Source organism: Opisthocomus hoazin, chromosome 6 (assembly GCF_030867145.1).
Source record: "Opisthocomus hoazin isolate bOpiHoa1 chromosome 6, bOpiHoa1.hap1, whole genome shotgun sequence".
Taxonomy (NCBI): Eukaryota; Metazoa; Chordata; class Aves; order Opisthocomiformes; family Opisthocomidae; genus Opisthocomus; species Opisthocomus hoazin.
This window is the reverse complement of record NC_134419.1, coordinates 12,500,537-12,524,201: the sequence shown is the minus strand read 5'-3', so window position 1 is coordinate 12,524,201 and position 23,665 is coordinate 12,500,537. Positions and strand designations below refer to the sequence as shown.

The 23,665-nt window shown below is 55.6% G+C and overlaps 1 protein-coding gene across 8 annotated transcripts in view; it reads left to right on the top strand.

The window, feature by feature from the left end:
• Positions 1–19,966, top strand: part of ST3GAL3 (ST3 beta-galactoside alpha-2,3-sialyltransferase 3) — a 194,609-nt gene extending 174,643 nt beyond the window's left edge. For 4 of the 8 annotated variants that reach the window (XM_075424674.1, XM_075424671.1, XM_075424673.1 and 1 more), the window contains 3 exons: positions 1,992–2,138; positions 14,200–14,278; positions 15,632–19,966. In XM_075424674.1, coding sequence (XP_075280789.1) covers positions 1,992–2,138; positions 14,200–14,278; positions 15,632–15,702 — 297 coding nt within the window. In that variant the 3' untranslated portion in view covers positions 15,703–19,966. The remainder of the gene's footprint in view (positions 1–1,991; positions 2,139–14,199; positions 14,279–15,631) is intronic. The other 4 variants (XM_075424678.1, XM_075424676.1, XM_075424672.1 and 1 more) reach the window with 2 other exon arrangements.
• Positions 19,967–23,665: the final 3,699 nt, after the last annotated feature.

The following is a 23,665-nucleotide window of genomic DNA, read 5'->3' as shown; positions in this document are numbered from 1 at the left end:
TGTCTCCCTTGAGCAGTACCGTGGGAATGGTCCCAGTGCAAGTGTGGGTGGTGTTAACGCCATCGTATTCCCAATGACGACACATTCTCAAGGACGTAACCATTTACTCACTATGTTTTGGACACTGTAACTACAGCTCAGCTGAGGGAAAGTGTTTTGTGGTAAGTCCACTTACCAGCTGATGCAATTCCAGTGACATCCGAATGTCATCTCCTGTGTAAAACATAAAGCTGAGAACATCTGAGTTTGAACTGCCATGACTGGGGAGACAGATTTTGAAGTTCAGGGGAGTTTTTCTTATCCTTGCCTAATAAACTTTTTCCAATTTTTTTTAAACCCCTCTTTGATGTTTTATGGCTACCAGTGAATTAACAATTAACTGAAGTAACCAGAATAAACACGATATTGTTTATGGTGAGTATCAATTGAAATTAAGCAGTGAGAACAAAATGACTCTGCCGTTTTTTGTAGTACGTCGAGCTGTCACAGGAGGATGTAGTTAGGTCTGTTCATTTCAGATGTGCCCTGTTACAGTTGCACTGCAAATGTTTGAATTTAACATCTCACTGATTCAGACATAAGCAGTTTTTGCACATCTCTACTAGGGTATGGGTTGGATTCTTTGCTTGGAAAATGCTGGTCTTGGGACATGGTCAGGCAATCAGAAGTGAGCAAGTTAGTGTGCTGCCAACAGTGGGTTCCTTTGAAGGAGGAGCAGAAACTCAAAACATTGTGTTCCCAGTCTGTTACAAATGTCAGGTGAAACGTAATAGCATTGCTCACCGGTTCGGGGTAAACCATTTTAAATGCAAAATAAAAGCATGCAAGTTGGTTTCTACACCTCAGCTAAGGGGCTGTCACCCTTGGTGACTGTCTGAGCATGTCCTCTGAATTCGTGATGCTTTTGATACGACGGTGTTGGATGCTCTACAAATGCAGATAAGACATGTGGGTGGATTTCTCAGCCTCTCCCTAGCCCCTGGGGTAAAGCTACCTCTGGATTCATCTGGCTAAAGCGGAGCTAGAAAAGTCTGTGAGCTGGGCTTTTACACTGGAAACACTCGTCTGTCACAGCGGTCGTGTCATCTGAACACACACAAGGAGCTGCAGCCGTACAGCACCGCTGTCACAGCAGAAGCCGGATGGAGTGGGAAGGGCTGAGGCTGGACTTTGGTGCAGATGGCAGGTCAGCAGATGGGAGAGGACAGCCAGGGTGTCACTGCTCAGAGTGCTGGCACCCGTCGCTGACTGGCTTCCCACAGCTCCTCGTCTTCCCAGTACGCTGTGGCTAGGAAGGGTATGGGACGGGCCAGAGTGCCCGTTGCCTGGGGGGGTGCCCCTGAGCAAAGGAGGGGTGTCAGTACACACTGCTGGCTGGGTCTGCCTGATCTCCTCTCCATCTCCCAGACCTGCTTAATGGCCTCCTTAAACTGCTTTTGCTATCGGTAGAATAAAGAGTTTGCGCTGTTCCTCACTTCTGCTCCTGTGTGGTGGCCCGTTTGGGACAAGTATTCCTCCTTAGCCTAGCTGGAGGCCAGTAATGTGCACAGAATTGTAATCCAGTATCTATGTCTGGTTTAATTCCAGGAAACTAACGTATCCACTGTGATTCATCCTCCAGCTCATCTGCTGCCCTGTTCTCAGGATAGCAAAGCTGTGGAAGGGGAGTCCAACCATTTGCATTAATCGCTCTGCCTTGCAGTTCTCCCCCGGAGGGTCGGGTCGTAGAGCCTCAAATAAGAGCCGTGGCTGTTGTGCTAGATGCTTTGCAGGAAGCTGGCTAACACATGATTTTCTTTACAAGTCGGGAGGCTACTGACCCCACAAGCTGGCGTTGGGCAGTTGGTGTGCACACATAGCCAAATAGCCTGTTCCTGATTTTCTGCTTAGTAGCAGCTGTGCCCCTGTGAGCAGAGGCAGTAAGAGGAAATCGTTGATTATAGAAATAGCAACGTGCTAATGACTTCCATTCCTGCTTTCTCTCCTCTCAGAACATCCCCACCTTGGGAAGCGTAGCAATAACCATGGCGCTCCACAACTGTGATGAGGTGGCGGTAGCTGGGTTTGGCTATGACATGAGTTCACCCAATGCACCGCTGCACTACTATGAGAACATCAAGATGTCTGCCATCAAAGAGGTAGGGAGCTCCTGCCGAGCATATCTTCCTCCCAAGCCCGCCGACTGCCCCGACTCCAGAGCCTGACTGGGATGGTGATGTCAACTTACAGCTTTCCTGTATGGGTCAAAACACAGCTCCGCCTAGGCATTTGCCTGTAAAATTCTAGACATTCTCCCAAGCACAATGTGTGTTAAAAACGGTTATTTCTGCTGGGAAAAGTTCTCTGGAATGTATATATAATGTGATTCCTTCTTCTTGGAGCTGCAGGGAAAAGAGTCACAGAAATGTTAACTTGAGTAGGGTGAAAGGGAACAATTTTGCTCTGGGGTTGAAAAGGTGTGGCCTGCTCCAGCTTTTTGATCCATTATATTGCTCTCTAATCCATAGAGTTCTTCTGCTAGTTGATCCCCTCCACAGCCCCTGTGGCATGTGGGGGAGATGAGATTCGCCTGTGCACGTTAGCTCTCAGCTGACTGTTCAGCAGCAGTTAGCTAGTGAAAACACATCGAGCTCGGTGGAGACTGCACTTGATAACCAGATCTACCTTAGAAGCATTTGCTGGTACCGTCACAGTGAGATGAACAGCATTTTTAGAGGAATTTTAGAGGAACAAAAGCTCTCGTGCTGGTAAAATGCAGCAGTATAAAGACACTCTTTCAGGTCTGTCTGCTTCCTATGCTAAACTAGAGCAAACTTTGACACTGGTCAAAGCTTGTATAGTGGGAAAGTTCACTGCTTTTTTTGGTAGAGCTCAGTCTTTCCCAGCGGAGATGTGGCCCAGGTCTTCGTAAGATTGCTTCCCCCTCGCCACTGGCTCCTAGGTAGAGGAAATTTCTCCGTCCTACTCCATGTTGTGAAAAGGAGTGCGGTTAAAAAGGGGAGCTGTTCAGAGGGAGACAGTGCTTGTTGTATGATTGATGGACAGTATCTGTCTCCTGACACTTGGTGTTTGTTCACCTCAAGCACTTTGCCATTGATTCAGGCCAGGAGGGAAGCTGGGAAGTTGTGTTTTTCCAAATCGCAAGATTGTACGTGTCTTAGGAATCTCGCAGGCTGCATGACCCTAGGCAGACTGAGAGGAATTAGAAATCAGTGATTAGTCAGCTTGAGAAATGAGAAGAGCGTTTCTAATTATCAGAGTAATGAGGCTTTGGAACAACCTCTCAGCAGAGGCCAAGAGTACAAACAGAGTTTGAGAAACACCGGGGACCTCCTCACAGTCTATCAAGGAACTGGACATTGTGGTCCTGAGGTACCTTCTGGGCTTGTGGAGGTAGCAAGAAAGTCTGCCTTGCTCAGTGGAATAACTGTGAATTTAATCTGTCCTGGCTGGGAAAGTGGGTGCCCATTTACAGGATTTAAGGGGTACGTCCAGAGAGGAGAACTGAATTGGGTCAGTATGTACAGAGATGGTGTCTGGCTTCTGAAGTGCCCGAGCAGAAAATAGCTGAGGAATATTGTTCTTGCAGTAGTAGAGGAGGATTCACATCGGCTTGCCGAGTTCTGACCCTTCTCAGGGCATCTGCTTTTAACCACTGCCTGAGACGGGACCCTGGGCTTCCCAGGTCCAGGTCTCAGTCAGTACAGCTGACTCCTTAGTCTTCCAGCAAAGACATGACTACACTAGAGTGAAAACAGACGCACATGCTGGGCTTCAGCAGTGGGTGTAGCTGTTCAAGAAAGTTTCAGGAAAAGCTGTTTTCTCTGTGGTCCAACTGTGTCCTCTCTGGTGAATCAGCTGCCTTTGGTAGAGATTCACTCTTGCCCAGTTGTTCCTCCTGTCTTGTAAGGATGTCAGTCGCACGGTCCACTCTTGGACGTGGGGACACTCACAGCGCGTGTCCTGTGTCGAGCCTGTTTTGCAACCTGGTAGGTGTCTCTGATGTCAAGAACACCAACATGGGAGCTGACAAGAATGAAGTCTTCTTGCTCTTGATCCTTACATGGATCGGTGGGAAAAGTTGGCAAAAAGAGTTGGATGGCAGAGTCTTTGGTTGAAGTTTTTGGTCCAGATCACTTGGGTCTTTGATTCTCGAGGCCAGCACCCTGAGTGAAGACGCCGGTGAAAGACAGGAGGGAGTCACTCATGACACTTGTTTGTGGTCTCAGGAGTAAACCTTGTGTTACATAGGGCAGTAGATTAGGATGAACATGTGAAAGGCAACCAGTAGGGTCTCCTGGAGAGACCAGTCAGTGCCTGGTTTGGCAGGCCTCTGCTGTCTGGAGGCTGTTGGTCATTGTGTCCAGGATGTTCTGTATGGAGGTGAGGGAGCGTTGAAAGGTTGTGGTGAAGCCTCACTAATTCAGCTGTCAGTGGATTTGTTTCTGCAGCTGGGGCTGTTGATGAGAGCTGTGCAGGGCTGCAGAGCTGGTTCTAGGAGGAAGGTTCCTGTTCCACCTGAAGGCTGGTCATCTGATATATGTCTGCCCATCTAATCCTCACATCCTCACCCACAGGCTCCTCTTACATTTCACTGCCCTGGTACAAGAAAAGCCATCTGTTCCCAAGTATCAATAATTAATGCTCCTCCTGCCTCTGCCCCTCCCAATATGACAAATTGTTTGTGATATTGTGGAATGTGAAGAGCAGAGAGAGGATTGCATTTCTTTCTCTCCTATTTAATATTAATGGTAGCTGGTAATTGTTAGTCACCTGAGGGTGAAGTTGAAAGATGAAGGGCATAATAGTTGGGTTGTGTCTCCTGCAGTTGCCCTCAAAGAACGCACAAATGGAGATTTGCCCCACTCTAGAGTGGAAGAACCCTGCACACCCTGCTTGAAGAGAGACTTCCATGTGGTTTGCCAGTCGGGAGGCTGGCCTGTGTTGGTACCTTGTGCCAAACCTTGCTCTTGGCGTTAGTGTGAGAAAACTGACCCAGAGCCAAGCTCTGCCAAGGTTTTTGTCTGTTCCATCTGCTCTGATACCCAAAGGCCCAAGACCGTCCACGGCATTTTCCTCAGTGTTACTGTGGACCTCTGGGATTGTGTCCAGGTCTAGTTCTTCCTGGTCCTCCTCTACATTTCAGCCTCTAAAGGAGCCACTAAAGCAGACTATGTCTTGAAATTATGCAAGTATCATCTTTGTCCTCTGCCTGGCCTACAGACCCACGGAGTCTGGAGTGGAACAGGTTTGCTTAACGTAGCAGCATCACAGCACCAAAACAACTGCCGTGGGATGCAGCTCTTCCACCAAAACGAACATCCCAGTTAGGAATCCCTGCAGTTTGACCAGGCTTTGGTGGGGCAGAACCTATGTTTCTGAAGTTCAGATCTTTTCCCTGACTGCCAGGCTCCTGCAGCCCGAATGACCGAGAATCTTCAGTGTTTAAGCCTGGAGAGCAGCTGCAGGGAAGCACTCCAGCTCCACCCTGAAACCATCACTGCCTTTACAGAGGAAATGTAAACACCAGCAGCGTTCTGGGTCTGGAGGTGCCATATGTGTGTGTGTGGCTCCTGGGAGCCTCTCTGGGAACATCCACGGAGCCCCTTCCGTTGCCTGGTGTCTGCAGGGGGAATGGGCCTGCCTGCTAGCGTGCATCCTCTCGGCAAGGTGTGTTGCTGATTTACACTTGAGGCCTGCTTGACATCTCTCTGGACACCCTTGAAACCCTGTGACTCATCTCTGAGGAATTTGTTCTGATTACATAAAAAAAGCCAGCAAAATGCGCTTGCTTGCTCACAGCTGGGCGGAGATGCCTCTCCTATGCCAGGACTGAGGTGATAAAATCCCTGTGGAAAAGAATGTGATTTCTCCTGTTACTCTGTGGGTCTGGCGGCTGAATTTCCAAGAGGAGAAACAGGCAGCCCCAGGGTACAGTTTTGCTTAGCCTTTGCTTGCCCTGCAGGGGTAAAAGCCGTCAAGGTCCAAGATTGTGCTGCTGTTGCTACCACAGAAGGCAGCTGCCTCCACTGCCTCGTCCAGCATCTCCGACTCCCAAGGGCTGGGCAGGCATGTCCTTTCCCAGAGAAAAAGGCTCCGTGAGGAGGCAGATGCTTTGGACCTTCATCAGTGTTACCAATCAAGGGGAGATATATGGTCTTGGGACTCTGGTCAATAGTATGGCTGCAAGACACAATATGGATTCTCCTGTGCTTGTGAATGCTCGTGGGAGTAAATTTCTCCAGTTTAGTCCTGGATGGCTTCCTTGCCTTGCGTAGCTCAGTGTACTCCAGCCAGGGTACATCCAGGCAAACCTGGCAGAGAAGACCCTTTTCTGCTCCCAAGTGTGCTCTGGAGAGCTGGAAGCACACTGGTGCGGTGCTTTCAGTTCCAGGCTGCAAGCTGGAAGATCAGTGCTTGCAATGCAAAACCACCCCTCAATCCCAGCTCCTTCTCCTCTTGCCTCTCCTCCCCATCGTGGCCAGGGGTGCAGAGTCCCCGGCTGGCCCTTCAGCAGGGGTTTTCTGGGTGCTGTGAAGACACTCAGCTGTTCCCTGGTCTGTTACTGGGAGACCGCTGCCCAAGAGACCCCGTGCTGTTGTGTAAATTCTCACAGGTGATTCTTCAGCTCTGGTCCTGCCTCTTTGTTTTAACTTGCAGAGGGCAGGATGTCCAAGTGTGTCATCTCCCTTCAGTTACTATTTTCCATATTCCCAATAGCTTTGCAACAGCTTTTGACCCTTGGCTGCTTCCATGAATGCTGTACAGGAGATGATCGAGTCCTTGCCAAGGTGTCTGCTCACTTGTTTCTGTTTTCGTGGCAATGAGTCCATCAGAGCTGAATTTTTATGTAGTTTATAGTATTTTTTATCTTGCTCGGGTCCTGTAATGCTTCCTGCCCAAGCACTCCGTAAAAATGTATTTTTGTCACAGGTCACTGTCTTCTGTTAATGAGGAAGTGTCAGATCCACTGGGAACATAGCGAAGGAAACATGGAAATGGAAGTGAGGAAAAAGGGAATAATTTTAAAATAGAGTGAAGGCTTTTCCAGATAAAAAAAATGAATGAACCTGCCTATGAGGATTACAATAGACCTTCACTGCAAATGGCAAAACAGGCGAGTGTTTCAGGCAGAAGTTATTTCAGGATGGGAAAGTGACAGTGTTTAGAATAGTAAAAACATATCCGTAAAGAGTTGATGAAACTGAGAGAGCAGGAGGTTGTGCTAAACCCTGGGAACAAAGCACAAGCCTGGCTCCCAGCATCCCTCCTCTGTGTGCTCTGCCCCAGCACACAGCCTTCCTCGGCCTCGTGAGCCGAAGGTGAGCTTCAGCCTGCTGCTCATTTCTTGCAGGAGCAGGAATGTGAGCAAGGAGCCACCTCGGGCACCACACAGGGAGCACCCCGAGCTGCCTCCTCAGCAGCTGCCTGCAGACTGCCTCACGCGCTTGCCGTTGGTAAAAATGGAGAATGCGTGGTTAAAAGCCGCCCTTATCCATCCAGAGCCCATCTGCGGCGTTTGTGTCGCGCGGTGGAGCTGCTGTCTGATCTCCTGTTCTCTGTAGAAGCAGATCAAGCGCCAGTGCCGGTGTCGCCGGAGGTGTCAGCTCCTTTGATACAGCTGTGCCCGGCACTTCAGTGACTCGCTGCCTGACCCGAGGAGGAGGTGGCGCGGCTGCCTTTGACGGCGTCCTTCTGATCATCGGCTCCGCTTCCCCGGCAGGTCTTTGTGGGATGGTGGAGGACACCATCTTGTAACACTTCTTATTCAGCCTGTGTAAGGGCTGTCACAAGGGCCAGGGGAGGTGGTCTGCAGCACGCAGTGACACACAGCTTTGTCTCTGTCTCTCCCTGCCAGCAGCTACCTCTCAGAATAATCCACAAACATCAAGTTTGGAGTCTCGGCTCATAAAGGCACAAACAATAGTGCTTTATCATCATCTGGGTTCTCTCTGTGAAGCCGTCCTTTGCATTTTAAATCAACGCAAGTTGCTTGGGAGGGGGTGGTTGGGCTGCTTCAGGCCTCCAAGTACCTTAAAGTTAGCGGTAGCCAACAAGAAGAACAAAACTCCTTTGAAAACTGGGCAGATGTCTAGCCTGGTGATTTATAGACTGAAAACACAGCTATTCGAGCCTGGCTGATGGATTGCGATCGGAGTACAAGCAATGGTGCAGACTGAAATGGAGGTCAGCTTTGGAGGGGGAGGTTAGGGGCTGGGGCAGGGGGACCTCTGAAAGGGCAATGCTTTTTCTTGGGGCCGGCAGTGATGACTGATGAGGTTTATACATTTTTGTCTTTGTTTAAAAGCCACCTGTTTGACAGCGTTGTGGCTGAACGAAGGCCTCACATGCTGTTCCTGTGCATAAGGACTCTGTGTGTGTATAATAGAAATCTGGAAAAGGTTGATGGAATAGGAGTCACGACCACAGCACAGGTATTGCCTTTTTCAGTAGGACAGAAGTACAGTGACACTCGTAGAGCACCACTGTGCACTAATAGCAGCACGGGACGTAAGGCTACAGGCTGGACAAAAACAGAATCAGGGTTTGGACAAGATCTCGCTAGGAAGAGACAGTTAAAGATCTACAAGGGTGTGCTAGAGCCCAGCTGCTGACCCCAGCATTGAACGCGGACCTCTGTAGGGCTGCTAGGTACCACCAGAAATCGCACTGTCGCGGGTGTACAGTCGGAGCTGGTATTACTGCCGAGGGGAGAGCCCAGGTATTCCCAGATGCAGTTGCTACCAACCATGGGGGCACAGGAAGAGCTGATGGCTTTTCAGAGCTGTTTTTAGCAGGCATGAAGACCTTGCAGAGGGACGTTTTAGGAAATAGCCTTTGATCAAGTGTCTGCGTGGTTAAATTAAATGGAAAGGCAGCAGAAGGGATGCTGTTACTCAGATTTTGCTTCCAGAAGGAGGGAGCTTGATAAGCAGGGCTGTATCTAGGCTGCAGAGTGGCACTCAGCAGTGCTGGTAGGGCACTCAGTGGTACTGGGACATGTGTGCAGACTCTGACCTCTCTGAATTTAGGCCAGGCCTAGGAGAATGGGCTACCAAAAGCAGATGCACTGAAGAGCTTGTGGACTCATTGTAGACTTGAGATCTTTTTTCTTTTGTGTTCAATATGGAAAAATTATCTGCAATTCATGTTTGCAGCAAGGGGGCAGCTGGCAGGAAGAAGCTGTAGACATAACTTTAGAATCAACTGCTTGACAGTGGTGTTAGAGGAGTGGGAGAGAGCATCGGGCGGTGAGGAGACTTCATCCTGATGGTTGGAAAGGACAGAGAGAAAGTGGAAACTGGTAAAAGTCAAGCTGCATTAGATCTTGCAAAGGAAAATAAACAAACACTGGACAGTCCTACTGTCAAACAAAGAATAGGGAGACAAGGAAAGAATTAGCAGGGCTGTGGCATCCAGGGAGGTGAAGGAAGCAGAAGGCATAGGGATTAAAAAGTCAAAATGGGAACTACATGAATGAATGTATTACCTCCATAATGGTGATATGATGGACGTGAGAGAAAGGGTGGCTTACAGTGAAGAAGTTCATAGAAACACAAAACATCTGGGTCAGCAGTGAAAGGCAAAAGCTGTTGGAGCTAATGCTCTAGGTGTGAGAGCCTGAGAGATCTCTCCTCCAGCCACTGCACTGTTGAGCCAATTAAGCTCTAAGTACAGAGGAAAAGGTCCTCAATAAATCTATCAGGTTACACGTGGTTCCACGGGATTAGATTGTAGTGGACATAATACCTCTTTTTCCTTTCTTTTTCTGGGGGATGGGAGCAAGACAAGGAAAATAATCCTGTCAAATTCAGACCTCTTAATCTGACCTCAGAGGTACTATTCAGAACTTCAGAGCAGAGTTTAAATGAAAGAATAATTAAATCCTGAAAGCAAACACAACATGGATTTACCAAAGGCAGGTTACAAAAACTAATTCAATATCTTTATTTGATTTAAAAAAAAATCATTCTGGGGGCAGAGGAAGTGTAGTAGCTCAGTCTGTCTGAAGTTCAGTTAAGCGTGTGATGCTGTGCCATGTGAGATAGTATTAGTTAAGCTTCAGAAGCTACGGTTTGGTGCAACACCTGTGTGTGAATAGTCTCTTTAAAGGAGAACACAAAGAGCAGCCCTGAATGGATGGCTGGGAGTTCCCCTGCAGGAGGGCCTGTTTAGCGTTCGCTTTAATGATTTTTGGCACGGAAAGCAATGGTGTGCAAGTGGAATTTGTGATGATACAAAACCAGGTGTGGTCAATACAAGGGAGGATCAAAATACCATCCAGGAAGACCTTGAGAACAGGAGTAAACTGGGTGGCATGAAACCTAAGAGTATGAATGGAAAGTCATGCTGTTTGGGGCAACACCAGAAATTTTGACTCTAAGCTAGCACAGCGTTATTTGGCAATGGCAAAGGAGGAAAGTGCGTAGATAGGTACAAATAAATCACAGGATAACTCAGGATGCCAGGCTGTTACTGTGGTAAAAAAAGGCAAATGCAGCTCTGGAAATACTAGAGTCAAGGACTTCTTGTAGAGAAAGAGAATTGTCTTTGCATGATGCTGTGGTGAGCCCTTTTTCTGGTTCACAAGAAGTAAATTTGGGGTAAAAAAGGACAGAGGGAGCTACTGCGCTTCTGGGAAATTTCCCAGTTTTCATAGAGGGCGTGAACAGCTTCTTTTGGCGGAAGGAAAAAGAAAACGCGGCTTGTTTAGCTTGGTAAAATGAAGACTGAAAAGAGGTACAATTGCTCTCTCTGTATGTATGAAGAATAAGCTGGAGCTAAAAGAGCTGTTTAAAGCTTCAGGTTGGTGTAAGAATGACTGGGCTTAAGGGAGATGTGAGTAGATGTTTCCTAAACAAGATGAGGGTGCCCAGCCTTTCCTTTCGTTCCGGCCCGTGTGACTCCCGTGGGGTGCGAGCAGGATGGGGTGGTCTTGGTGCTGAGAGAGGAGGGGGCAACAGGTCCTGAAGGAGGCAGGGCACTGGTGTCACAGGAGGTGACACTGCAGCTCAGGGGTGGCTGTAAACCACCTAGTGTGCGTGGTCACCATGCCGGGACCCGAGCAAGGGCCTGGGCAAGGCAGAACCGTGTAATATAAGCAGCGCTAGAGACAAGGCAGTCCGTGTTAAAGGCAGAGGCAAGTTAGCACCAGTGGAGACTGGAAACTGGCTGTTACCAGTGGAGTGGCACTCCTGGCTGCTGGTGTCGTTTCTATGCAGGTTTGGAGCGAGAAATGCTGCTGACTTGCACAAATACGCAACACATAACAAAACTGAGAAACCTCCTGCTTTACAACTTGCTGTTTTTCTTGAATGCATTCCTCATTGACTTCACTCTCTCTGATTTAATCTTCCTGTATTTTAAGATATTGCAATATACTTGATAAGACTAATGTGCTCTGAAGCTGAGGCATTCCCCGATTGTAATTGATTACAGATGGGAGCTTACCTTCCTCCTGGGTTGGTCTCTGAAACATTTTCTTAGTCTTAAAATATTCTACTTGGCTTCTCTTGAAGGGACAGAGGATGTTTTGTACTTCCTCGTGGAGTTGTTGAGAAAAAAAGAACGGGTGGTTTGGGGCTGCTGCATTTGCATAACCCTGAAAGATGGCTTTAACTGATGATAAATGTTGATCTAATAACTGTGACCAAACAGTCACACATCAGACCCACTGCCACCTCTCTGGGATGGACAGCCGTAACCGTGCATCTGCTTGCAGAGCGACTCCTCCTGCTGTTTCTCTCTCCACTGAAAAGAGCAAGCACGTACTGATCATAGAGAGACCCAAAGCAAAGGAAATCCCAGCCTGATCCCCAAACAGCAAGAAGGGCTCTGGAGCCTCCTGGGATGTTTCTAGTGGAGCTCCCAGAAGTTCATTACTCTGGCCATAGGCTCAGACAAGCAGTCCGTTTGTTTGCACAAGTGGAAACAAACGGTTGGACTCAATGATCTTAAGGGTCTTTCCCAACTTGAAGGATTCTAGGACTCTAAGCTGCACCGGCCGCCTGCTCGGTGCAGGGAGAGGGCAGAGCCAGTCTGCGAGGTCGCAGGAGCGGTGGTGGTAGTGATGTGCAGGGACAAGAAGGTGGAGGTGGCAGTTCCAAGCTGCTCTGTTGCTGTCTGGAGGTGCAGATTCATGAGAAGAGCTGAAGTTTTCTGCTTTTGATGCTGAGGTGTAGCTTCAGGACTCCGGGCAGGAGCTTTGTGAATGTGAATAGTCTGACATCAGGAGTAGGAAATGGGGCAGTAACGGCTCAGTGTGCACGGGAAGAGAGGGTCAAAGCAGTCAGAAGGGACAGTGAGCATCTTGCCAGCACAGTAAAAGCGCATCCAGCATCCCAGTGCTGGAAAAGGCTTCTTTGCAGTAATAGCAGGAATAAACCACCAACATTGCAGCTACTTCATGTAATCCTTCTCCAGGTGTGGATGCTGCTCACAACACCCTGCTTAAAATGTCGAAATAAGCACACTGACAGCACAGCCCTGTCTGCAGAAACACGGGTGGCTGAAGCACTGCCTCTTTCTTACCATCCTGCTGCAGCTCAAGACACTGCGTCAACCGAGAGATTTCCAGGACAACTTGCCCATGAGCTTGGCTACACAGAGCCCCTCAGCTTACTCAGTGAGGGGTGGCAAAAGAGAACTTCCACTTGAGCAGCCATAACGTGGTCCTGGCCCCAAAGCAAACTGAGCCTGCCAAAGGCTGGCTTTTCATGAGACCCTGCAGCCGTCTGACAGAGCCCTCCCGCCTGCCAGCGGTGTTTGCTACCAGGGTGCTGTTTAGGGTGTGTATACCCTAAAACCTGCTGAGCTTTAGGGGGTATTGCATTGCCTTTCCCCTGTTGGGGCAATGGGAGCGAGGTGCCTGCCTCTCCTTGGCGGGTTTGAGAAATCTACTCCGGCTCTTCTCCTCCCTGCGGCCGCTGGGGCTGGAATGCGGCTTCCTTTGCCTGATTAGCTCTGTCTGTCAGCGGGGTGAGTCCCTCTCCTGTAATCAGTAACCGGAGCTGGTGTTGGAGACATGCCTCATCCCTCCTGCCCGCGCTGCTGTCGGGCGCGGGGGGAGCAGCACCGCACTGAGCGAGCGCTCTGCTAGAGCTCTTTGGGGGGGATGAAAGCCCCTCCTCACCAGGGAATCCTCTTCCTCTGCGGTCTTACATTCAACCACAGAACGCTTGAGGCTACTGCCGCAGACACCACTAAGATCCATGGATCAGATGGGAGGCTTAGTTCCCTTACGTGTGGCTTTCTGCGTGGAAGGAGGAGTTTGTGGCAGTGCCTGGGGTATAGAGCAGCCTGGATGCTGAACTGGCAAGAGGTTTACGGGTCTTGCCAGCTGCCTTGCAGTCAGTGCTGGAGCCAGACCCAGCTGTAATGTGAGAGAGTGCAACTGTATTGCCCAAAATTTTATTATCCACCTCCTGTACTTAAATTCCTGCTCCAGTTGCACCTTTCACAAAGCAGATTTCCCCTTGCCATCAGATACGCCACTTGCACGTGGCCTCAGGTGACATTTTAGGTGGTTTGAGTTTGCCTAGAAGTGGCTGCTTCCCCAGTTACCGTCCGTACCAGGGGACGCGAGCAGGTTGTACTGGGTGAAACCAGTTGGCTTCTCATACTGATGAGGCTGAAAGACGGCTGAAGGAGGGACCAGCTTGTGCTATGACGTGTCAGGCACATCAGGCTCCCTGGTTCTCCAGATCGGCTTTGAACAACAAGCCCAGCCAGATGTGTCGGTGTCGAGACCTGGTGTTCCCGGCGCGGCCCCTGTGCCAGCAGACAGCTGCTCGGTGCCTGTGGGCAGGAGCACAGACACACGCTTGGCTGCGGCTGCCGGTGCCGTGCGTTCCTAGCGAGGGGCTGCGCTGTCAGCAGAGACACTGCTGCGTGGCGGGGTCCGAGCCGGGACCCCCGGCTGACAGGCCGCACGTGGGACTGTTTCCAGCGCACTGGGGATCCTGGCTCTCCTGCTCCAAGGGACAGGCACACACAGCCCCACTCTTCCAGCTCCCTCTGCTCTGCACCACCGTCACTCCCACTGCTGCTTTCTGAAATTCATGCTTTTTTCCTTTTACGAGCCAGCTTTCTTGCCGTTGCCAGTTTTCAGGTTCTGCTTTTATGCCAGCAGAAGCCAAGCACTGAGCTGTTTCTGGGCATCGTTACTCAGTTTACAGACGGAGTCTTCTGTGTTTTCAGAGTCCCAAAGAGCACCCACACAGTTTACCACGCGTGGCCCCGTTGTTCCTGGTGCTGGTGCAACCTTTGCCGTGTTCAGGTAACAGTGTCATTGGAAGTGGAGGAAGTCAAAGACTTATTCAACACAAGTTACGGGATAAGATCTGCCTCAACTTTCCTTAGCAGCCTTAACTGTCATCATTCCTGTGCACTGAGGGGATGGAAAGTGGCTTGTAAATGCACAGTACCAGCAAGAGAGCTATTTCCAAAAAGTGCTGGAGATCGAGAGAGGGACCTTCAGTCCCTTGGACCTCTTGGCAGCAGGCTCCACACCATGACCAGGGCTGTCTGTGCCACACAGTCAGCAGTCGTGGCTGAGAGCTGCTTGTCCTGGATAGGACAGGACATCCACAGATGACAGGAGAGCCACGTGCACGTTGTGTGTGTGATGGGCGCAACCCGTGCTTTGCAGGCAGGTGCCCACAGTTTTGCAGAGGGTAAACTGGGTTTAGATACCTATGACAAAGTGCCCTCAGAGGGCTCCTTGGGCTGGTGATTTGTTGGTTGAGGTCATTTCAGGGAGGCTCCTGGAGAATGATCTTATCATGGTCCAGATTGTATTTAGAGGTCAGATTACCTGCTGGCCAGAGCACTGTGCTGGAGACCTGAATTCATTTACTGGGATTCTTGTCCTGTTGGGAGATTTTGGGGAAAGTTGCTTTTCCCTGCTCTGCCTTGGTCTCCCCAGGGGATAAACCACTTACTGCTTTCATTAAGTGCTTTAACAGTACCAGCACAGGGGGGCGATGGCCGATGCTCATGGACAGCTAAAGCCTGCTGCAGGGCAGACATCTGGGTGGGCTGACACCAGCTATAGCAATCGTTGCTCTGAAATGCCTGGCTGGGAAATGTGGCCGTTTGACCCTGTGCGTTGTATTAGTGTGACCTTTAGCGTGTGATTTCCTCTTGATAGGGCTAGCAGAGGCAAGAGCTGGCCTTGGTGGGGCTGGTCTTGGGGCTTTTCAGCTGCATGCACCCCCGTGTGTTCCCCAGGACCTCCCTTGGCAAGGAGCTGCGTGTGGGCACACCATGTCCTGCCACCGTGTTCTCTGCCAGCTCTGTTCCCCGGCACACATCACTGTTAGTGGTGCGCTGTTGGACTCTTGTGTGCCGTGGCTTGGGAGGACACTGTCACCAGCTACATCTGCCCAGGGTACCTGGGTTGCCCAGATCTCACCAGGCCAAAAATAGTTCACCCAGCCTCAGGTATGTGGGTCTGACCCTGCTGACTGTGTTGGCTTTAGATAAGAGAAGGCCCTTGGTCTGCAGTGGGATCTGTCTCCCTGGCGGAAGCCACTGCCCCACCCCAGGTGGAGTGTCCCACAACGTGGGGGACGGGAGCATGCTTGGCCAGGATAGCTGCTGACCTCCTGTCTCTCCCATTTCCTTCCAGTCCTGGACGCACAACATCCAACGGGAGAAGGAGTTCCTGCGGAAGCTGGTGAAAGCCCGAGTCATCACTGACCTAACCAGTGGGATTTGAGTGGCTGCAGCCACTGCCTCCAAGGGAGGAGACGAAGACGCACGCTGCAGCTCTGGGAGCAGGCACTGGCAGCCCCCCGCAAGAATCCCACCTCACTGAAGACACATAGAGATGCCCGGGTGCTCTGGGAAGACCCTCTCACGTTGGGGTCACCCTCAACACACGAGGGTTGCATCTGCTGCCTCCAGGCCTAGAGCTGGCAGGAGGTGGGCAAGGGGCTGAGTGGGCAGTTCTTGAACTCTGCATCACAGGTGGATCCTCTGTGTCCTGAATTAAACAGGAAAGACTCACAAGAGAGAAGAAAGGTTTGTGAATAAAACGATTTGTGCCAAATGGGAGGTGACGCTGCCCCGAGGCAGCAATGCCTGAATGTACAAAGTATTATTTTTTAAAAGAAACTCTGCTGGAATCATACTAGAAATACCAAGGTGCAAGGCAAAGTCTGCTTGTGCACAGCCCTGCAAAAAGCCCGGCCTCTCCATGCTCCGTCTGCGTTGTCACCGGCCTCAGACCTTTCCCCAGGAAAACAAATCCGTCCAAAACCTCGGTGTCGTTGGTGCTGCTGTAATTCGAAGGGAGAATAATGGCTTTCCCTCGTTCTCCACTTAGAGCTTCTGGATAGAGATGAGCATGGGTTTGTTTTTCTGCGCTTGTCCTTGCTTCCTGCATAGAGGCAGCGGCAGCAGCCACTTACTTGGCTGCGTTCTCCATAGCCGTTTGCCCTGCTCTGCCTCTGCCCTGACCCCGAGGTGAAGCGGGGAGCCGACGGCTTCCTCCGCCTGCAGCAGACCCTCCCCAGCTCGCTGCCTGTCGCGGCGCTGAGGAGCCTGCCTCGGTGTGCTCAAGGCTTTCAGGCCTCTTGGTTTGTGCCTGCTGCACAGGGCCCCCGTGGAGTCCGTGCAGATCGGTGTCACCGTTTCTGGACAGCATCTCGCTTTTTTGTGTGTGTGGGAGAGGAGTAATTTATTCTTTAGAAGGAGGTCAGATCTTGCACGGAGATCTGAAGCTTTACAGTTTGAGAGTGGGCCGCCGAAGATGTTTGTTTTACGTTCCAGACTCAATCATGTTCCCTGTTTAAGTGATGCGTGACCTCAGTGATGGTGGAGCCTGCTGGCACGGGTGGGGGCCTGCTGGGAACCCTCACCCTCTGCTCAGCCCCTGCTCACTTCGTTTCCAAGCTCCTCCCGTGCTGCTCTAGCACTGCTGCTCCTCCGGCTCTCAGGAGCGCGTCCCTGCCTTTGCCGTCTTGGTCTCAAGATGCAGTATTTGCACATTTGATTTGTATATGTATTTCAGAGGAGCTGGAATAAACTGAGCAACGTGGCCGAGTGCGAGGACAGCGGGGTAGTCTCATCCACCTGGAGAGCGTGGGCAGCAGGGGAATGGTTGCAGTTGGAAACGGGCTCCCACGCTCTCCTAGCTTGGAGCAGGCTGGACTGAGCCCACGGCACTGTCCCGAGCCGAGTCCGTGTGTCGAGGCACCGGCGTGCGGTCAGGCAGTGCTGGGCTCAGAGGAGGGGGATTCGGGAGGGATGCTGCCCGGGCTCGTGGTCCTGGCGCTGCATCTAACGCAGCCCAGGGATTGCATTCTGCCTTGCTCTGACCTGAAGGGACAACATGGCCATGACGTGGACAAGGGGTGCTCGGAGCAGGGCTTGCACGGTTTCCCTGGGCCACCTCTGCTCCCCTCCACTTGCAGGGGGCTGTGGCTCCGGGGCTGAGACCCCGTAGGGGACATGCGGGAGGGGCAGGCAATGACCCAGGCGTGGGGCAGAGGAGCTGACTGTATGGAATGGTTTGAGACCAGGCTGTGGGCAGAGGCAGCTCTCAGGACACGGTGCCGGATGCTGCCCACAGACCAGCGTGGGATGTGCCCCTCAGGAACCACTCCTGCATGGTGTGCCCGTGGCCAAGGAGCTTGCTCACGGGCAAGTCCTTCCTGTCCAGCTTCTGGTTGTGGCTGCTGCTTGCTTTGTAGTCTGGGAGCAGCTCAAAGATCCTGTCTCTTCCAGGCTGCGGAAGACAGATGCTGGGAGTCTCTCCCTTCCCTCTCCCCTTCCCATGTCCCTTCCCTTGTACCTCTGGCCCCCCAGCCAGGCGGTCCCTGCTCCCCCCAGTATATGCCTCCCCCTTGGATGCTCTGTGAGGTTTCCAGTGTGGAGAGCTGGGGTTTCCAGCGGGTTTTTCAGCATATGCTGTGGCAGATACTCCTCTGAATATTCTCCCCCAGATGGTTTTTCCTACTCAAGGAGCCCAAGGGACTGGATTTCTGTGGCTCTTGCCAGGCAACACTCCCTTTGCGGGTCCTGTGTGTCAGCCTGGACCCGGGACCGTCGCCCGTAGAGTCCCTGCCACAGCAGCAGTGAGGTACCTGGGCTGGACCTGGGCAAGAAGGGTGGGCACCCGCCCCTCCGCCTTGGTGCTTGAGCTGGGTCTTTACCCAGCTGCTGTGGGAGCCCTGGGGCAGCGATGGGGTGGTGGGCCCCATCCGTGTGCTGCAGTCAGCTGAGATGCCAGAGAGCGGGTGGCTGCAGCCGGGAGGAGGAGGGGGGTGAAGAGCCTTCGGTGTCCGTGCTGGGCTCCTCACCGCCCCCAGGGGAAGCACCCCCGTGTGGAGGCTTGTGATGGCATCAGTTTGGTTTAGTCTGATTTAACGAGCACTACAAAGCTATGGGGCACCTTTATCTTGCGCCTCGCTGGCTCCAGGTCCACGGAGGGAGCATGGCTCCTGCTCTGCTTTCCCTGGCGTCCCAGCTCCCTACCACGGCCAGGGACAGGTCCTGATGGGAAGCTGTCCCTGTGAACCAGGGAGGTGACTCCAAGCCCTTCCCTCTGCCTGGGTGGGGGTCTCCAGGCGGAACAGCCCAGGCTGAATAGAGGAGTGCGTGGCCCAGGGTGACTGCGGTGGGTCAGGACCACCTGCGAGTAGAAGGAAAGAGAGGATGGGGGGGCGTTTGGGGGCCAAAGGCTCCCCTCTGACTCACTGTCCCCTTTGACACTGGCGGGACAAACGCACCCACAGAGCAACCTACAGCCAGGTGATGGGAGCGTGCACCCCAGCCCCGGGAGCGGTGCGCGGCGCCGGCTGTCGCTCCTGGACGCCGTCCTTTGGCTGCCTCCCCGGGGTGCACCTGCAGCCACCTCCCGCCCTCCGAAACGCGGCAGCCCTGCCAGCTCGGAGCGGTGTGCGCGGGTCAGAGCGGGGTCAGTGGGACGGGTGCGCGTCGTGGCCTCTCCCTCGCAGTGACTCACCTTGTCAGCGCGGGAGGGAGAGCCCAGGGAATTCTCCACGGCCTAAATATAGAGTGGGGTTGCCTGGTGCCTCTTGACGCGCTGCGGCGCGGAAAGGCCGCTCGGGTGGCAGGGAACCTGCCTCGAGAGAGGCCGGGGAAGCGCGGGGAGCTCGAGGAGCCGGCTCCTGCGGCGGGGTTCGGCTGTGGCTGGTGCGGGGAGCAGGTCTGGGGGGGGAGAGGGGCTGCCAGAGAGCTGCTGCTGCGCTGACCGCGCCGCGAGCGCAGGCTGCTCACACGTTCGTGGCGCGCAGCCCTCCCCGGCGCCTGCCATCCTGGCATCGGGCTCCTCTTACCGGCTCACGCCGTCGGGGCTGGCCACGCCGCGGCCTCCAGCTCACACGTGCCAAGCGGAGACCCCGCAGCCGGGGAGCACGAGCAGCGGGATCCGCTGTGGCCCAGCATCCCTGGGCCCAGCATCGCGGCTCCTTTTCCTGGGAGGGAGCAGCGGGGGGGCCCCGCCGTGCTGCTGTACCCCTCTGTGGGAGAGGGGCAGGCTGTCAGCACGGGGCTGGCTGTCTGGCTGTGTCACACAGGGGCAAGCAGGCTGGGGACGGGCAGCGCCAGGGGACAGGCAGGGGCTTCCGGACCGCCTGGCAGGAAGACAGCCGCCACGCCGAGCTCCACCGGCACCGGCACGGCGCACGCCGTCGGCCAAGCGTGCATCGCACACTGTGTTAGACGTGTCCTCCGGTGCAGGCGACCCTGCCCCTCTGGGCACCGGCTCCTCGCACAGCCCGCACAGGGACTCGGTCCGAAGGCCCCTGCACTCGCCGGTACTGTACCAAGCTCAGATGCAAGAACTCCATGAGTTTTTAAAATTAGTTTTAGTTTCTACGATTTTTTTTTAATTTCCCCTCTAGGCAGGGAGGGCAAGAGTCTTGCAGGCTCCTCCAAGCCGGCTTATGTCACATCAATTCAGTCATATCACAGAAGCAATAAAGCTATCAAACAAGCTTGGCTGGCCTCTTTCTTCTGCCTTTGGCCTGGTTTAGGGGAGGCAGCGGGATTCCCCTGCTCGGGCTGTCCCCAGCCTGGCTGCACTGCCAGCTCCTCCGGCACAGTGACCCAGAGGCAGCTGCCGGGAGGTGGCACTGGCCGATGCCACCGGCCTGGCGCTGGGGACGGGAGAGGGCCACGCTCCCCCTCGCTGGTGGCCTGAGGGGTGGGAGAGGGTCTCGCGGGGTGGGTACATCTCCTGTCGGGGGGCAGAGGGCTGGGGGCTTGCCCTGCCTGTGACTCTGCCTGCTCTCCCAGGGTCTTCCTGCCGGCGGGGTGGCTTCCAGCCAAGGGTCACAGCAGCAGTCGGGCTGGGTGCGGCCCCGGCAGAGGCAGATGTCCAGCAAAGTGACCTTCTCGCCGCAGCGTCCAGGAAGGAAGCGGTGTAGGAAGCCGGGGGCTGAGGCTGTGACCGGCTCCAACACCTGCCAGGTCCCAGCGGGAGGACCGTAACCCCTGCGGCAAACCCCGGCGATGCTGCGGCGCTCCCAGAGCCGTGAGACTTACTGGGGACAGTCCTGTTGCCCACGAGAACCAGGTGGCTGCTTCCAGCGGGTGACAGGTCTGCTGGACCTGCTGGCTCCCAAACGCGAGGGGTGGCCTCCTGCCCACGCCAACGGGACACAGCTGAGGAACCGCCCGACCCTCCCTGGCGTGTGCGGGTGACAGGTCCGCTCCAGAAAGGAGGTGCTGGAGCTGCTCAAACCCTGCCCCTTGCTGTCCTCTCTTCGGGACCCTGAAAGAGCAGAGCCACTGCTGGCACCAGGCTGGGCCAGCCCCAGGGGTGGCCTGTGCCCCGTCCTGGCATCAGGAGGGCTGTGGGAGGACCGGGGCACGCAGCGTCAGCCCGTGGGAGGTTCAGGTTAGCAGAGACAAGGACTCTTCTTCTGGAGCAGGTGTCCCCAAAGGAGCCACGTCACCACCGAGATGGGGACGATGCAACCAGTCGGTCCATCTGTGGCAACAGCTCGCTCCCACGCGTGTTTTGTCACACCAGGCCGTGGCCTCACACAGGCACGGCAGTGGCCATGGCACGCTCAGTCCTGCTGCCTGGCTGGACCGCGTCACCCCCACCCCAACGCACGCAGGGGTGGCACCGTGGGGACTGAGGTCGCAGCGGGCCCTGGCCCCGCAGGACTCATTCCAGACTGGACAAGCAACATGGGGACACGCCAGCGCCGAGGGTGCGGAGCACAGGCTGCTCGGGAGGCACCAAGCCAGCCGCTGCCAGCAGCAGACAGGCAGAAGGTCACCCATCTGCCTGGGGACCCTGCCCTGCACCCCAGCACCCTGCGGGGCCCAGCACTCCGCAGCGCAGAGCCAATGTTCATGGGAGCCCAAGAGGAGAGAACAGTGCCCAGATCCAAGCATGGCGCTGAGACGTGCCACCTCCTGCCACTGCGATCTCAAGGGAACGGGAAGGAGGTGCCATCTCTGTCCTGGGGTCACATCTCCCAGGGCAAGGGCCAGGGGCAGAGGAGGGGGCCAGGCCCCCCCCCAGGTGTCTGGGGTAGCAACCACGAAGGGGGGACCATGGGAGAAGACAGAGGCCAGGCTTTGCACAGCCACCCCTGTCACAGGACCGGGGACACCATGGGCCCACCTCTGCGGGGTCCCCTGGATATCACCCTGTCCCCCACGCAGCCCCCTGCCCACCACCACCATCACACCCGCGGCAGCTCCGGGCTGCGCCCTGGGGACACGAGGACCAGCAGGGAAGGTGGGGGAGGACCGGGCACCCCAGCAGGGCGAGCCAGCGCCTGGGGCTGTCTCCAAGCCCCGAGGGCTGTCCGGGGGGCATGCAACCCTCCCCTGTGTTCGCAGCCCTTCCTGGGCAGCCCCGTGTGGGGGGGGCCGTGGCCAGTCCCAGCCCCACAGGGATGGCTGGGCAAGCTGGGTCAAGACGTGCCACTCGCACGGAAACCGTCCAAGCCAGCAGCCCCGTCAGTCTGCATCCCTGCGAAGCAGAGGGTCCCGTTCCCCGTTCCCCTGTCCCCTGCCCTTGGCTGATTGCCCACTCCGGGGATGCTCCTGGGCCTCCAACCCTCCGCTGCGCCCAAGGCATCCGGGGCATCACCACCATCCCATGCGGTCCCACCGTGCCGGGAGCCGTGGGGACGAGGGCCACAGGGTGCCACGCCAGGGCCACGTCCACTGTCCCTTATAGCGGCGGACGGGACGGCTAAGCCAGCACTGTCCCCGGCGGGTGACGGCTGCAGGAGGGATGCAGCGGTTGTCATCCCTGTGCTGGATAATCCGATGAGACGAGATGCGACGAGGCGGATGGTTCTGCCGGTGGCTCGCACGCATCCGCTGGCCTTCCCTGTCGCCGGGCTGTGGGCTCCAGCCCGGAGCCCACAGCCCGGTGACGGGGAAGCCCCCAACGCCAGATGGGGGCCTGGGTGCCGGTGCAGACCCCGTGGGTGCTCCGGGGCCAGCGCGCAACCGCAACGCAACTGGCGATCGAGCCGCTGGCCCGGCTCCAGCCGAGGAGTTCTATAAAGGTGGGAGGTGAGGGTGGGGGTCTCACCCGGTGCGGGCCGTGCCCCGGTCCGGTCGGGGGGAACACGTGCGAAGCGGGACAGAGCAGAGGAGGCGGCCCTGGGATTTGGCACGTTTGCAAGGAGCACTCGAGAGCCGCGGGGATGGACGTGGAGGGCCCCGGGAGGTGACGTAAGGACTCGCACGGGCTCCGCTCGGGCTCGCCAGCCGGCCCCCATGTCCCCGGGACCTGCGGCGGCCCCGGCGGAGGGAGGCAGGGAGACGACGGAGGTAAGGAGCCAGGCGGCGGGGCGGCACCCCGGGAAGGAAGGGGGGGGGGGGGGGGGCGGGGAGGCCGGACTCCTCCTCCGTCGAGGCCCGACGTGAACGCCACGAACACGGGTGGCCGTCGCGGTGGCTCGGGGTGCGTGGCCGGCCAGCCCCCGCCGCCCCCCCCATCCCCCCCCTATCCCGGCCGGGTCCCGCGGGATACGGGACCGCTGCTCTGCCCCCCCCCCCCCCCCCCCGACGCCGGGCGTGGGGTCCCCGTGGAGCGCTGCGGGAAGGGCTGAGCTCGTCGCCGGGGGTGTCCCGTCTGTCCGTCCCGCCCGCGCTGTCACCGGGCTGTCGGGGCGGGGAGACCCGCTCCGGGGGGCGGCCGAGCTGCCCGTCCCGCCTGCCCGACGGTGCCGAGAGGTGTCCGCGGGCCCGGGGGGGTCCTCGGTGCTGGCGGAGGTCGCGTCCCGGTGCCGGTCCCGGCGAGGGTGCGATTCTCCGCGGGGAGCTCTGCGGCGGCGGTGCGGGTGCCGGCGCGGAGCCGGTGCTGTTGCGGGTCGGGCTGATGCGGGTCCTGCTGCCGGCGGGATCCCGGTGCCGTCGGTCGGAGTGCTGGTCCCGTGCGGTCGGAGCGCTCGTACCGCTGCGTTGCGGGGTCCCGGTGCCGGTCGGGATCCCGGTGCCCGCCCCGCCGGTCAGGTGACGGCGGCTGGAATTTGACACCGGCGGCGGCGGCGGGAGCGGGATGGAGCCGCCGCTGCCCCGCACTGCGCGTCCGCCCGCCGCCGCCGGCACTGCACCGCGAGGCGCAGCGGGACCGGGACCCGCACCCCGAGGCGCAGCGGGAGAGGCACCGGGAGCGGCACCGGGAGCAGCGGCGGGAGCTGGTGCCGGTGCC